This window comes from Oncorhynchus masou, chromosome 16, assembly GCF_036934945.1.
Source record: "Oncorhynchus masou masou isolate Uvic2021 chromosome 16, UVic_Omas_1.1, whole genome shotgun sequence".
Classification (NCBI taxonomy): domain Eukaryota; kingdom Metazoa; phylum Chordata; class Actinopteri; order Salmoniformes; family Salmonidae; genus Oncorhynchus; species Oncorhynchus masou.
Window position 1 is genome coordinate 15,801,243 of NC_088227.1, and position 13,878 is coordinate 15,815,120.

At 42.0% G+C, this 13,878-nt stretch overlaps 1 protein-coding gene across 1 annotated transcript; it reads left to right on the top strand.

The window, feature by feature from the left end:
• Nucleotides 1-523: 523 nt before the first annotated feature.
• On the top strand, nucleotides 524-12,798 carry tmem200a (transmembrane protein 200A). The gene is made up of 2 exons (XM_064990893.1): nucleotides 524-1,439; nucleotides 8,159-12,798. Exon 2 carries the CDS (start codon nucleotides 8,179-8,181, stop codon nucleotides 9,679-9,681), a length of 1,503 nt encoding a protein of 500 aa, XP_064846965.1. The 5' UTR covers nucleotides 524-1,439; nucleotides 8,159-8,178; the 3' UTR covers nucleotides 9,682-12,798.
• Nucleotides 12,799-13,878: the final 1,080 nt, after the last annotated feature.

Consider the following 13,878-nt stretch of genomic DNA (forward strand, 5'->3'; position numbering starts at 1 on the left):
ACAAAATAAGTTACAAACAATGCAAAAAAAACAAAATAGCACAATTTGTTACGGGCATGTAAAACGTCAGACATTCTCTTCGGCGCCATCTTAACAATGCTGTCAATCTCCTCATTTGACAAACCCTGAGAATTCCAAACAAGGACCAGAGGGGTTGGGAGACAGAATAGGCGTAGCCCCTCTTTAAACTCCTTTCCTCAGCCCCTCAACCCCAAAGGCTGAAGTGGAACCTAACAATACTAGAAGTTGGGTTAGTCCCATTTCAAATGAGAACATTTAGGCAGTATCACAGTGGAGAAATTATTATAAAAACCCAGCCACGTACACTTTAAGCCCTAGCTCTCTCGAAGCCCCGAGTGAATATGTTTTTTTTTTTGGTATCCAGTTGAGCCAGACTTGCATTGCATAAACACAGGAAATGACAGACTCAAACATCTGCAACATTTCGATATAGATCTCTGGGCTTTTAACCCTTTAATTGCTCCTGCTACAATAAGCTACAGTTGGTTGTTTACTCCGAGTGTGCTTGCTCATCACAGCATGTAGGCAGTAGGAACAGGGAATGAGATTCATCTTGATTCAGTGGCTATATAGACTATTATGTCTGTGTTATGGAGACATTATAAATGATTGCATTCTTAAAATGGTCATCATCAAAGGATTTGGTTAACTCAATCATTTGCATCTCTAGATTGAAAGCAACATGCAGGGAGCTTAGATTACTACCTGTTATCGATATTTGCATCAATTATTGTCTTTGCATTGGGGACATTGTAAACTATTATGGTAATATTGTATTCAGATGCTTGACTTCTCCACGCATAAATTATTCAAATAAGCTTTCTCTTGTTGTTTTTCTACTCACTGTGGGAGTACAATGCTTTTCCTGGTCTACATCGCAAATAAATGCATTATTCCGAACTGAAGCCAGCTGGTGGAGAGAGCCTATTTACAAGCTACCATTCCATGGAAGAATAGAAAGTGGACATGATAAGGCGTCTTGGTATAACTCCAAAAGAATTCACGTACGCTTTGTCCCCAGATGTGAATACTTTAAAGTTAGTAGGCTAAACAGAACACGTATTTGATTTGTTATAGTCGACTGTGTGTGGATCACCGGATCTTTAGTGACAAAAAGTTGAGACGGTTGACAGTAAAACAACAGTAGACATTCTCTGCGCCCTGCGCAGCTTGGAACAGTTAGTACAGACGTGTAGCCAACAGTCCAGGTGCGCGTTTTGGAAATGGAGCGAAACAATGAAACCTTTTCGCTTTGGAAGTTCATTCTTTTTCGTATCGGCACTCGATTATAAATGTAATGGGAATACAAACGGACATAGCAAGCCAACCACGAGTGTCGAGAAACATGGCTTGCGTTATAATTTTCCATGCGTAATGGGCAAATAACACCAGCTAGAAAGAAGCACCATATTTTACAGGTAAGAAACAATTACATTATTCTTCAAGAAAAAATGTCTTGTCCTCGATGGCCTTTTCTGTATTAAAATAACGATTATTTACATGGTTCTATTTGAACCTTTATTTAAACAGATGTTTTTATCTATCGAATCCCATTGACTGGGTCGTCTCATGGAGCTGCGCTCGTATCAAATATCATTTCTATCCTTCTCACCACTTTGATCTCTCAATTTTTTTTTATTTTATTCTGGTGAATTCAAAATTCCTTCCCATCGTTTCATCACAGGCTGTTTTATCATTACATCATATCTGTTTTAAACAATTTACCCTGCAGGCATTTTGTTTGAAAATGAGAATGGGAACATAGCAGCAAATGTTCTATTGATCTGGTGTTTGTAGGTTTTCACATATTGTATCTCTACACGTGCACATGCAGTGATTGATTATATTATTGTTTATTGCATTACTGTGCAAATTATTCATTTTCTTGGAACCAGCGGTACCATTACACCGCCCACCCACACACTGCACACACGCGCCCGTCTAGAAGTTACTGACACGGCTCTCTCTCTCTCACTCACCCTCTCACTAATCCAGACATTATGCAGCGTCTGGAACAACACCTCCCACTTCAACCTGGACTCATGGGTAGATGTAACATAGTACAGGTAAATCCGAGACACTCCAATTAGAGTGATATGTTATGTTTCATGTGGTATCATCTATTTGATATGATATGTTACGAATAACAATATGTTGTGGCTAATGTTAGCTAGATGTTAGGGTTAGGGGTTAAGGTTAGGAGTTAGGTTAAAGGGTCAAGGTTAGGGTTATGAGAGTGGTTGACTTACATAACCATCTGTCTTATGTAACCATACCAAACATATCATACTAATTTTAGCGTCACAGATGTACATTTACTATGTTACGTCTAGTCTATGAGACCAGGCTGCCCCCTTGATCACAACAATAATGCCCGGACCACAATCCTCCTCATCTCATCTGCTATGGCTGCTGTCAATAAATCATTTGCCAAAGCAGCAAGGGATTTTTTTTTCCTTCAACATTTTGCATTATCTGATCATTTAAACTCATGTCAAGTTTGACACATTACAATCTGAGAAGACTAGATTTGGTTTTCAACACTGAACAGACATGTATATTCACTGACACCCTGACATATTATTGTCTGTTTTTCATCTATTCTGTTTTATCTCTGACAGAACAGGTTTTTTTTATGTCCACTGATGTTTATGATTCTCATGGGGTGTCCTACTCTTATTAGATTTCCTGTGTGTCCTTTGCAAAAAAAACGTGTGGCATTCGAGCAATGTTCTATGTTCCAAACACATCGTTAGAAAGAAGAAAAGAAAGTCAACAGGAACTGCACTCTCCGATGTATTGATATAATCCACCCCCTGCCGCCCACTGCTCCTCTCTCTCTCCTCATCCTGGTATTTCATGGTGAACTTTAGATAAGTCGACATCAAAAGGCTACACCACCCACACCTCCTCTCAGACCTAATGCTGGGTGGGGGTGGGGGGGTACTGGGTGGGTGGGGGATGGATACAGTCAGAGAAGTGGGTCATACAACTGTCATGCATCCGCCCAAGAGTTTCCTCTCTGTCTGCAATGGGAATAACACATTTTGTAGATCCATCTAGTATTTTCACCATGCAATCATGTGCAGTGACCTTAAACTACTATAAGGAAGTGCCTTGAGGGATGTACTCAGATGCAGGGTTGGTAGGTTATTTTCTAAATGCAATCTGTTACAGTTACTAGTTACCTGTCCAAAATTGTTATCAAATAAAGTAAGTTTTGGATAACCCAAACTCAGTAACGTAATTTGATTACATTCCGTTACTTTGAGATTACTTTCCCCTTAAGAGGCATTAGAGAAGACTAAAATGTACAGTGGGGCAAAAAAAGTATTTAGTCAGCCACCAATTGTGCAAGTTTTCCCACTTAAAAAGATGTGAGAGTTCTGTAATTTTCATCATAGGTACACTTCAACTATGACAGACAAAATGAGAAAAAAAATCCAGAAAATCACATTGTAGGATTTTTAATGAATTTATTTGCAAATTATGGTGGAAAATAAGTATTTGGGCCTGGAGAAATGTAACCACTCTCAGATTAATAGAAAAGCTATGGATGCAAGGACTGACCATCCGTGATATAAAATGTTTTGTTTTAACCATGTTATGAGACTGTAAATGTAAACAAACACTGTATAATGTTTACAATGAGCCTGTAATGTAACCCACAAATGCTGAAGCTCCAGATACTCAATTAGTCTAAAGAAGGCCAGTTTTATTGCTTCTTTAAACAGCACAATAGTTTTCAGCTGTGCTAACATAATCGCAAAAGGGTTTTCTAATGATCAATTAGTCTTTTAAAATTATAAACTTGGATTAGCTAACACAACGTGCCATTGGAACACAGGAGTGATGGTTGCTGATAATGGGCCTCTGTATGCCTATGTAGATATTAAAAATGAGCCGTTTCCAGGTACAATAGTCATTTACAACATTAACAATGTCTACACTGTATTTCTGATCAATTTGATGTTATTTTAATGGACAACAGATGTGGTTTTCTTTCAAAAACAAGGGCATTTCTAAGTGACCCCGAACTTTTGAATGGTAGTCGGAAGTTTGCATACACCTGAGCCAAATACATTTAAACTCAGTTTTTCAAAATTCCTGACATTTAATCCTAGTAAAAATTCTCTGCCTTAGGTCAGTTCGGATCACCACTTTATTTTAAGAATGTGAAATGTCAGAATAATAGTAGAGAGAATTATTTCTTTCAGCTTTTATTTCTCTCATCACATTCCCAGTGGGTCAAACGTTTACATACACTCAATTAGTATTTGGTAGCATTGCCTTTAAATTGTTTAACTTGGGTCAAACATTTTGGGTAGCCTTCCACAAGCTTCCCACAATAAGTTGGGTGAGTTCTGGACCATTTCTCCTGACAGAGCAGGTGTAACTGAGTCAGGTTTATAGGCCTCCTTGCTCGCACATGCTTTTTCAGTTCTGCCCACAAATGTTCTAGAGGATTGAGGTCAGGGCTTTGTGATGGCCACTCCAATACCTTGACTTTGTTGTCCTTAAGCCATTTTGCCACAACTTTGGAAGTATGCTTGGGGTCATTGTCCATTTGGAAGACCCATTTGCGACCAAGCTTTACTTCCTCACTGATGTCTTGAGATGTTGCTTCACTATAGCCACATACTTTTCCTCTTTCATGATGCCATCTATTTTGTGAAGTGCACCAGTCCCTTCTGCAGCAAAGCACCCCCACAACATGATGCTGCCACCCCCGTGCTTCACGGTTGGGATGGTGTTCTTCGGCTTGCAAGCCTCCCCCTTTTTCCTCCAAACATAACGATGATCATTATGGCCAAACAGTTCTATTTTTTGTTTCATCAGACAAGAGTACATTTCTCCAAAAAGTACAATCTTTGTCCCCATGTGCAGTTGCAAACCGTAGTCTGGCTTTTTAATGGTGGTTTTGGAGCAGTGGCTTCGTCCTTGCTGAGCGGCCTTTCAGGTTATGTCAATATAGGACTCGTTTTTACTGTGGATATAGATACTTTTGTACCTGTTTCCTCCAGCATCTTGACAAGGTCCTTTGCTGTTGTTCTGAGTTGATTTGCACTTTTCTCACCAAAGTACGTTCATCTCTAGGAGACAGAACGCATCTCCTTTCTGTGTGGTATGACAGCTGCGTAGTCCCATGGTGTTTATACTTACTATCGTTTGTACAGATGAACGTGGTACCTTCAGGCATTTGGAAATTGCTCCCAAGGATGAACCAGACTTGTGGAGGTCTACAATGTTCTTTTCTGAGGTCTTGGATGATTTCTTTTGATTCTCCCATGATGTCAAGCACAGGAGGCAGGAATTGTGAAAAACTGAGTTTAAATGTATTTCACTAATGTAACGGTCTGAGTGTAGTGGGTGAGGAGTCAGGCGCAGGAAGCAGAGAGTTCAGGGGAGTGCTATTTTAATGCACAGAGAAACGGCAAACATAAACCAACCCCCCACGAAAACACAGGGCGTAATGAACAAACAAATGCCCCAAACAGGGGGACTTAAACTGTCCAGAAAACCCCCACAAAATGGGAAAACACAAAACTCATAGACGTGCACACAAGTACACCAAACAGACGGTCACAATAATTAATCCCGCACAAAGAACCAGGCGGGCCGGCTGACTAATAAAGCCTTACTACTAACTACCTAACTCAAAACAGGTGCACTCAATAAACACATAAGGAGGGGGAGGAAATAATCAGTGGCAGCTAGTAGGCCGGCGACGACGACCGCTGAGCGCCAACCCGAACGTGAAGGGGAGTGTCCTTCGGTCGGAGTCGTGTCAACGAACGTGTATTTAAACTTTCGACTTCAACTGTGTAAATACAAAAATGGATGTAGCAACTACAGATTGCCCCTTTAAGTCTATCAAAAGTGTGCAAGGTTGAGCATGTGTCCATTAGACCTATGGATTTCTTTTTTATCAGCATGAATTAGATTGAGCAATAAAAGCCCCACTTTTATTCCATTGAATCCGCTCTACGCAGCTTTTGCAAGAGCACATTTTTCACTGGCTGTCCACTGGTTTCAAAAACAATGATTGATAGGCAGCCTAAACTTCTCGAATTCAATCATTATTGGGTTCAAATACACATTTAGATTTGTGAACAGCCCCAATGCGTTAGGCGCAAATAGCTAAATGAGAGAGTACTAGTGTGACTCACATCAATGCGCTATGTAAATATAAATATTACGTGATATCCATATCGCCGTAAACTACATTGCTGCTGTCATCCTTACCTCCAGGTGTTTATTAATAAAGTTGGATAATCTTTAGATGCCGACAGCAGCCCCACCATTAGAAGACATAGCTCGGACTGTAGCCTACAAAAGCCTATTCCTGCTCTTTTCCCGCGATCTATCAAGGCCCCCGAATGGTGCAGAGGTCTAAGGCACTGCATCTCAGGCTGTATCACAACCGGTCGTGATTGGGAGTCCCATAGGGTGGCGTACAATGGCCCAAAGTCGTCTGGGGTAGGGTTTGACCGGGATAGGCCTTTTATGTAAATAAGAATTAGTTCTTAACTGACTTGCCTAGTTAAAAAAAAAGGTTTAATTAATTAATTAATTTAAAAAAAACATTTGGTGTGTCATCATAGTGGTCTCTGACTTGTGGTCAGCCTCACTCAGGTGGTAAAAACATGGATAAAAATGGTCAATGCTGATTTGAATGTCATTGAGCATCCTTTCTGAATTTAAAAGTAATCCTCCAAGTAATCATCTAGTTTTTCAAAAGTATCTGTAATCTGATAACAATATTGATGCTGTTAATGTACGGATTACAGTTACCATTTTTTGCAATCCCTTACATGTAACGGAGTGTGCAAAGCTGTCATCAAGGCAAAGGGTGGCTATTTGAAGAATATCAAATATATTTTGATTTGTTTAACACTTTTTTTAGTTACGACATTATTCCATATGTGTTATTTCATAGTTTTGATATCTTCATTAGAAAATAGTTTAAAAAAATAAAGAAAAACCCTTGAATGAGTAGGTGTTCTAAAACTTCTGACTGGTGGTGTAAATATTCCCTATAGAGCGAGAGTGTGCTCCTCGTACACACTCTGGTGTGTAAACATGACAACCTGTCCACACTACAGTACCCCCTGTTGTTCGCGCTGACAGAGAGAGGATGTTGAGGATTCACTCCACACACCTCTTGGTGAAGCACCATGTATCTGCACCTCTCCTGCCTTCAACCTGGTTGTTGGTACTTTTGAAGGGGTTTTATTGGAAACACTGATGAGATTACCGTTCCTAAAAAGATAGCATATTTCTCCCATAAATTGATTGTCATGGTTCATTGGCAAATGTTGAAATAGGATGGTGTATGGTAGTCAGTACAGTTGAGTACTGAGTAGTACTGACCAGTGCTGCTTGTGTTAGCTGAGGCTCTATTTTACTGTAAAATATATATATTTCAAGGTCCCTTGTGAGTCATCTCCATTAATAGACTGCCATAACTAATTCTATACTTTTTAATTTAAGATCCGTTTAAGATCATAGGGACTAAGTAACGGCCTGTTATATTTCTTTAAACCCTTTTACTAGGAAATGAGATGTTCCTCCTGAGATGACAAATAGATGGAGTCATTTGGAAAAGAGCATCTGTGTGTGCTTGTCTGTGGTGTGTGTAAGAGAGAAAGCGAGACAGAGTGACAGATATATGAGAGAGAGAGAGAGATACAAACAGCTGGAGCGGAAAAGGCAGGGGACATGTGTAAATGTAAAGTGCTATATCACAGCTAAATCTGTATTCATTCGCTCACAAACATAATGCAATTTGCCATTTCAATCATCATTTTGGCTTCCAAAAAGGCTCTCCTTTCTTTTAACAAGAAAAAAACAAATAGGGCAAACACCAGATTGCCAGATTAATTGTTGCCTATGGGCTGTGACTAGAATTAATATTAGAACATAATTGTCATCATTCTTAATTACCAAAGCAAGCATAAGAGCAGTTTCTGCAGATGCTGTTCCCAGCTTGATGACGCCCCCCAAAGGTTATGGTTGCTCTGCCTCCCACCATGGGAATACCAGGAGGACAGTGCCAGCAACCCAGCAACTAGAGAAGAGACATTAGTAAACATACCAGATGCGTCTCACTCCCCTTCTCTGTTTGTCTTTACAGGGCCGTGGACAGCGGTAGTGATGATTTCAGCTGGTGGAGTGATTACGGGCCACCTTGCTGCGCTGAAGAGGCAGGACTCGGCCCGCTCCCAACACCACCTGCCCATCCAGTCCCCAGCCCCAGGAGAGGCCCAGGAGAAGAGGAGGGCCAAGCGTAAACCCAGAGCCGACGTAGTGGTGGTCAGGGGAAAGATCCGCTTCTACTCTGCCTCTGGGTTCTTCCTCATCCTGGGTGTATTGATCCTGCTGATGGGCATCGCCATGGCCGTGCTGGGCTACTGGCCACACAGAGAGGATCTCGTAGCGGCCAACGCCAAGCTATCCACCAACGACACCAGGGTGACCCAGGAGGAAAGCGGTACACTGGCCCAGTTCTTTGAGCAGCACCTGCACTCTGAGAAGATGAAGATGCTGGGCCCCTTCACCATGGGTATCGGTATCTTCATCTTCATCTGTGCCAATGCCATCCTGCACGAAAACAGGGACCGGGAGACCAAGGTGATCCACATGAGAGACATGTACTCCACCGTCATCGACATCCACAGCCTGAGGATCAAAGAGCACAAGTACATGAATGGGGCCTACTCCGGCTCTTATGGGGAGCATGAGGTCAGGACCTATGAGAACCAGTGTGCCTCCAAGCTTGCTGCTAACACCCTGCTAGGGTTCCCCAGCATGGGGAACAATGTGAGGGTGTCTCGCAGGGCCAGCTCTACGGAGGACGAGGAGGGCCTTCTCAACGAGGCCAAAGGGGGGCATGGTCTCCTGCCTTCACTCTACAGAGAGCGCTCTGGCTCCATCTTTGGTCTGCAGCATGAGGGCAGCCGCCACAGGGACGAGAAGAGCAGCTTCCCCAAGAGATGCCAGACCAGGTCAATCGTCTCGTCCTCGATCAGCGCTTTCACCCTGCCCGTTATCAAGCTCAACAACTGTGTGATCGACGAGCCTGACATGGACAACATCACAGAGGACCTGGAGCACATTCGGGTTAGGTCCCGACCTCCCTCTGTGGAGTCCCTGGCTGTGCCTGTCCCGGCGGACATTGCCAAAGCCTACAAACCTCCCGACGTCATGCTCCTCAGGAGTAACTCAGCCACAGAGTCCCACTCCTTCTCGTCCTCTCATAGCTCTCTGTCCCCAGGCTCTGCCAGTGGGAGGTACCTGTCCCCCGGGGCTGCCCGCAAGGACTTCGGCTCCAACAACTCCCTCCACATGCTGTCTTCTCACTCTAAGTCTCTGGACCTGGATCGAAGGCCCACCACCCTAACAGTGAAGCCAGAGCAGAGGAAACATCCCAGCTGGCCTCGGCTAGACCGCAGCAATAGTAAAGGCTACATGAAGCTGGAGAACAAGGAGGATCCTATGGACAGACTGCAGCTGCCCCAGGTAGCAGTCAAGCAGGATTACACCAAGAAAGAGAAACTGCTCATGATCTCCAGGTCACACAATAACCTCAGCTTTGAACACGATAAGCAGTTCATGAACAACACTATGAAACGAGGGAGCTCTGAGACCAGGTTTTAAATGGAACTCTTACAAAACCTGGTCTCAGACGTGTTTGTGCCGTCTTGCCAACTCCTATGGTCATTGCCACCTGATGAGGACCATATGAGTTGGCAAGAAAGCACAAGCACATCTGGGTCCAGGCTATATGAAGCCCACTACTTGTGTGACAAAATCATTCTGCAATACAATTCTAGCTGTTCCCTGTCAGTGTTGCTTAGTAAATTGTAAGTGTGATCACATGTTGTTTTGGGATGGAGCTCTCAGGTAGTCCGTCTGTTTGCAGTCTAAAGAAAGAGTGGCTGTGTTACGTGTGTGAGATATTTGCAGCACAAATCAATTCATACATTTTTTCAAAGTAGGTTCAAAGTGAACTTAGAAGTACAGAAACCTACACCATTAACTAGTGGTTTGTTTTTCTTGTGACATTTCTATAATCTTTGTGTTGTTGCAACACGCTGTACTTTTTGTTCAAACCGGTCAGTGTACGTACAAGAGTTGTTCAGATATTTTGCTATGGAGCTTTTAATAATGTAATTGTTCTCAACACACACTGCTATTTTTTTAAGGAAAAAGGCGTAAAATTTACAATTTAAACATTTCTCAGAATAAAATTAAGCTTTTCAATGAGTAACATTTGTCTTTGATGATAGCCTATACTATTTTGTTCTCCCCAGCCTTGGAAATGTGCTATGTGTTCACAGAAAAGTATTTAACCTTGCCTTAGTAGATGTATTTTAAACACAAAGATAGAATCAATACTATAAACAGTACAGAGTATTTCTGCTCACATCTGTTTGTCTGATATTCATTTTGTCTCTTGAATTCTGAGAGTGAATGAACTAAGAAATTCTCCTAACATTTGTTTTCTCGCCCCACAAACTTTGAATCGGTTGTGAAGGGAAAATATTTTATCTTTGGAAGCAAGGAAGTAAATAGCATTCCCATGTTGAACAATAGGAGATCTGAGAGTATCGAATTGGGAGCTGCCAGAGTAGAGAGGAGTCTCATAAGATGGTTCCATCTGGAGGGGGAGTGAACCAAGATGTGTGTGACTTCCAGGAAGCCTCATATTTAAACAAGGTTTGCACATTGTCAATACGAACAGGAGAAACTGTGCCGTGTGCATTTGATATATTTTCCATGTTTTCTTTTGCTGAAATGTCTATCTGACTGCAATTAGAAAGACATTGTTTTGAATATTTTTGTGTCCTCTATTTGTTATCTGTAAGAGGTGGTATTTTGTGAAAACAGCCATCAATGAAACATTGGATGTCTGGGTGCAAGTCTATTTTGGACAGGTGGAGTGGCGTGAATTCCAATCCGCCTCTCATAGTCTTCAACAATACACCCTCTGCCTTGCCGATTTGGTCTGTTATTGCTATGCTCTTTTAGCATGGGTAGACTATTCATAATATATCATCTTCCCATAAGCCACTTCTAAAATAATAAGGTAATATCATTCCACTGAGCACACACTGGTTAAATCAACGTTGTTTCCACGTAATTTCAATGAAATTATGTTGAACCAATGTGGAATAGACATTGAATTGTCTGTGCCTAGTGGGATATGGATGAAGCATTGGCTAATCCTCTGATGTTCTAAAGTAGTGAATGTTACTTCATGCAAAGTAATAAAGAGTATCTCTTGCTTTGATTTTGTACATTTGTATAGAATATCGTGGCATATATAGGCTACTGTCCACACAACTCCCGCTCCGATACTCATCCTAAACAGAAAAAGGTTACAGATAAAGTTGGAGATAGTTTTGGATTTGAGAAGGAAGATAAAGTTTGACTGAGGCCATCTGTAGAGTTAGCATCAAAGCAAATGACATTGCGGCTTCAAAGAACAATCAACAACCCAAAGAAGCCAATATCTATTTCAGCATAAATATTATATCAAAAGAAACAAAAAGTACTTCGTTGTCAGTTCTGCCTCATTGCTAGATCCTCCCACCGCTGCTCCTTGGGGACTCTCCCGTCACTGACGGCAAATTACCTTGGCGGAGCAGGGCAGGCCAGGGTTAATTGGTAGGAGCTGAGAGATGCCTTGGGGTTTGGACCTTGCTCACTCACCAGGGGAATGGGAGCGTTGGGTGAGACCCTGGCCTTCGGGATGCTATTCTAGCTCATTAGGACGTCAATCTGCAACACATTTCCGGCAGGGGTTTGGGACCCCCTCTGACTGCCATGGCAACAAAGGCACCCTCAGGATTTAAACTCAAATGCAGCTAGGCAGCTGCTTCAGGCACGTGACAAAAGAGAGCAGCAAAGGATCATGGGTCAAAACAAGAGAAAAACATGAATATGATAAAGATGGCTTAAAATGTCATTGATCCAGTAAGACAGCATCTTGAAAGGTGGATGTCTTCTTTATTCAGCTATTCAACTTTTGATAAAACTGCTACTTAGCCAAATTAATGAGCAAGCTAAGACTGCTCCTTGCCTCTGTCTACTAATTGGCTTACCTTCTGTGAACTTCAGCACCTCGTTATTGTCCTTCATGTTCTAGGAAACTCCGCCATTAGGCTGCATCCAAGGTCACTCAGAGGCATTATACTCCTTAATTAATAATGTCTTGCCTGAGTCACATGGCCTATTATTCCCCCTCCTCATTTTCCAAGAGGCGTGTTGGTAAACCAGAGAGTGTGACCTATCCTGTCCACACTAAGCTGAGGGTGTCGGGTGAGTCAATGCTGGAGGTCTCGGGGGACTCGACCGTCTCCTGAGGTCCACCTCCTTCACGTTCGAAACCATTGCAGTGAAATCAGTGACCCACGCTCCTGTCACTATCTCTGAAGGCACCTCTATGTTCAGGGGTCACGTCGTGTTTCAGTGAAATGCCATAACGAGTGCTTGATTGTGCCAAGAGTAGCCTATGAATCATTGTAGGCAGAGTAAATGTTTCATATTGCTTTTAAACACTGTATTGATTGAGAAAATGTCTGTAAGAGCTGGTTATACAGTTTGACTACATAATGGCCTTTAAGGGAGGGACTTCTTTGTCAGTGGCTACTGCTGTGCTGTGAATGGGCTGAGATTGTTACCGGGTCCGTGCATAGCAATCAATGACAAGAAATAACATGTCCTGTCAAGTGTTGTGTTTTTGGCATCATTAAAATGAAGACTTATTTTATCAAATCAATTCTCTTTAATTATTATTATGCGATTAAACAAATCATGTCAATTTCATTAACTAGGAAGTCTGGGCACCAAGGAAAATCTTCAGATTACAAAGTTAGAATATTTTAATATCGGATCAATTAGTTTCCTAATTAATGAAATATTTTTTACCACACGTTAGTCTCATTCCAAACGTCATAAATTGTTGGTTATCTGCACAAACCCAGCCTTTACTATGACTCATCCATACACCAATCGTCTTAAATCATTTAGTAAATACTAACTAACTAAACAATCACAGAAATGCATAAACAAACAACACAGTAGATATGGTTACAAGGAAATGATAGGGGAGGTTCCCTCGCGGGCTAAGCCAATATGACGGCTTGGTGGACAAAGGGAAGTGGGTGTGGACTGAAAAGAGCAGGAAAGACAAAAGGCATCACTACACAGTTTATAATTATATCAATTGAAATGCCAATCCTTTGCACATGAACGCTCACTCATTCGGGAACAATTGCAATCAATATTTACACCCAGTGTGTCGTCGTGATCTCTGTTGGAATCGTCAGTCCTTTTGTTGGAGAGTTCATCCAAGTCTCTATCTCGCTCTGCTTCCCCGAAGATCAAAGTCTTTTGTGGTTAGAATGTTTACTCCAGAATACCATTCAGAAATGTTCTCATAGAGTAGCTGTTTCGACGGTTGTCGGTCTTCGCATCCCAGGTTGACATCATTTCTAGCTGCAGACCAGTAATTAGTATCTAAGATTTGCTCTTATTCTGTAGGGATCGATAGTCTCAGAGTTGAACCATTTCCAGCCGTGTAGCCAATGCTCCACGTGGTATGGTTAGGAATTCAACAAATATTTCAACCTTAGTTTATACTGAGGTTTTTGTGGTCTAACTCAACCTGTGCCCCCTCGGTGTCCATCGAGGTACTCGTGGTCTGAAGAGGATTTACTCAGGAGGGGTTTTTATTCGTAACAATAGAAAAGCCGGGTCTATGACGCCAGATCATGTCTGTGCTCACGGGGGCGGGCCAATGGCTTAGTTCATCTTTAAAGGGAATACAATTCTCTTTCATTAAAATGT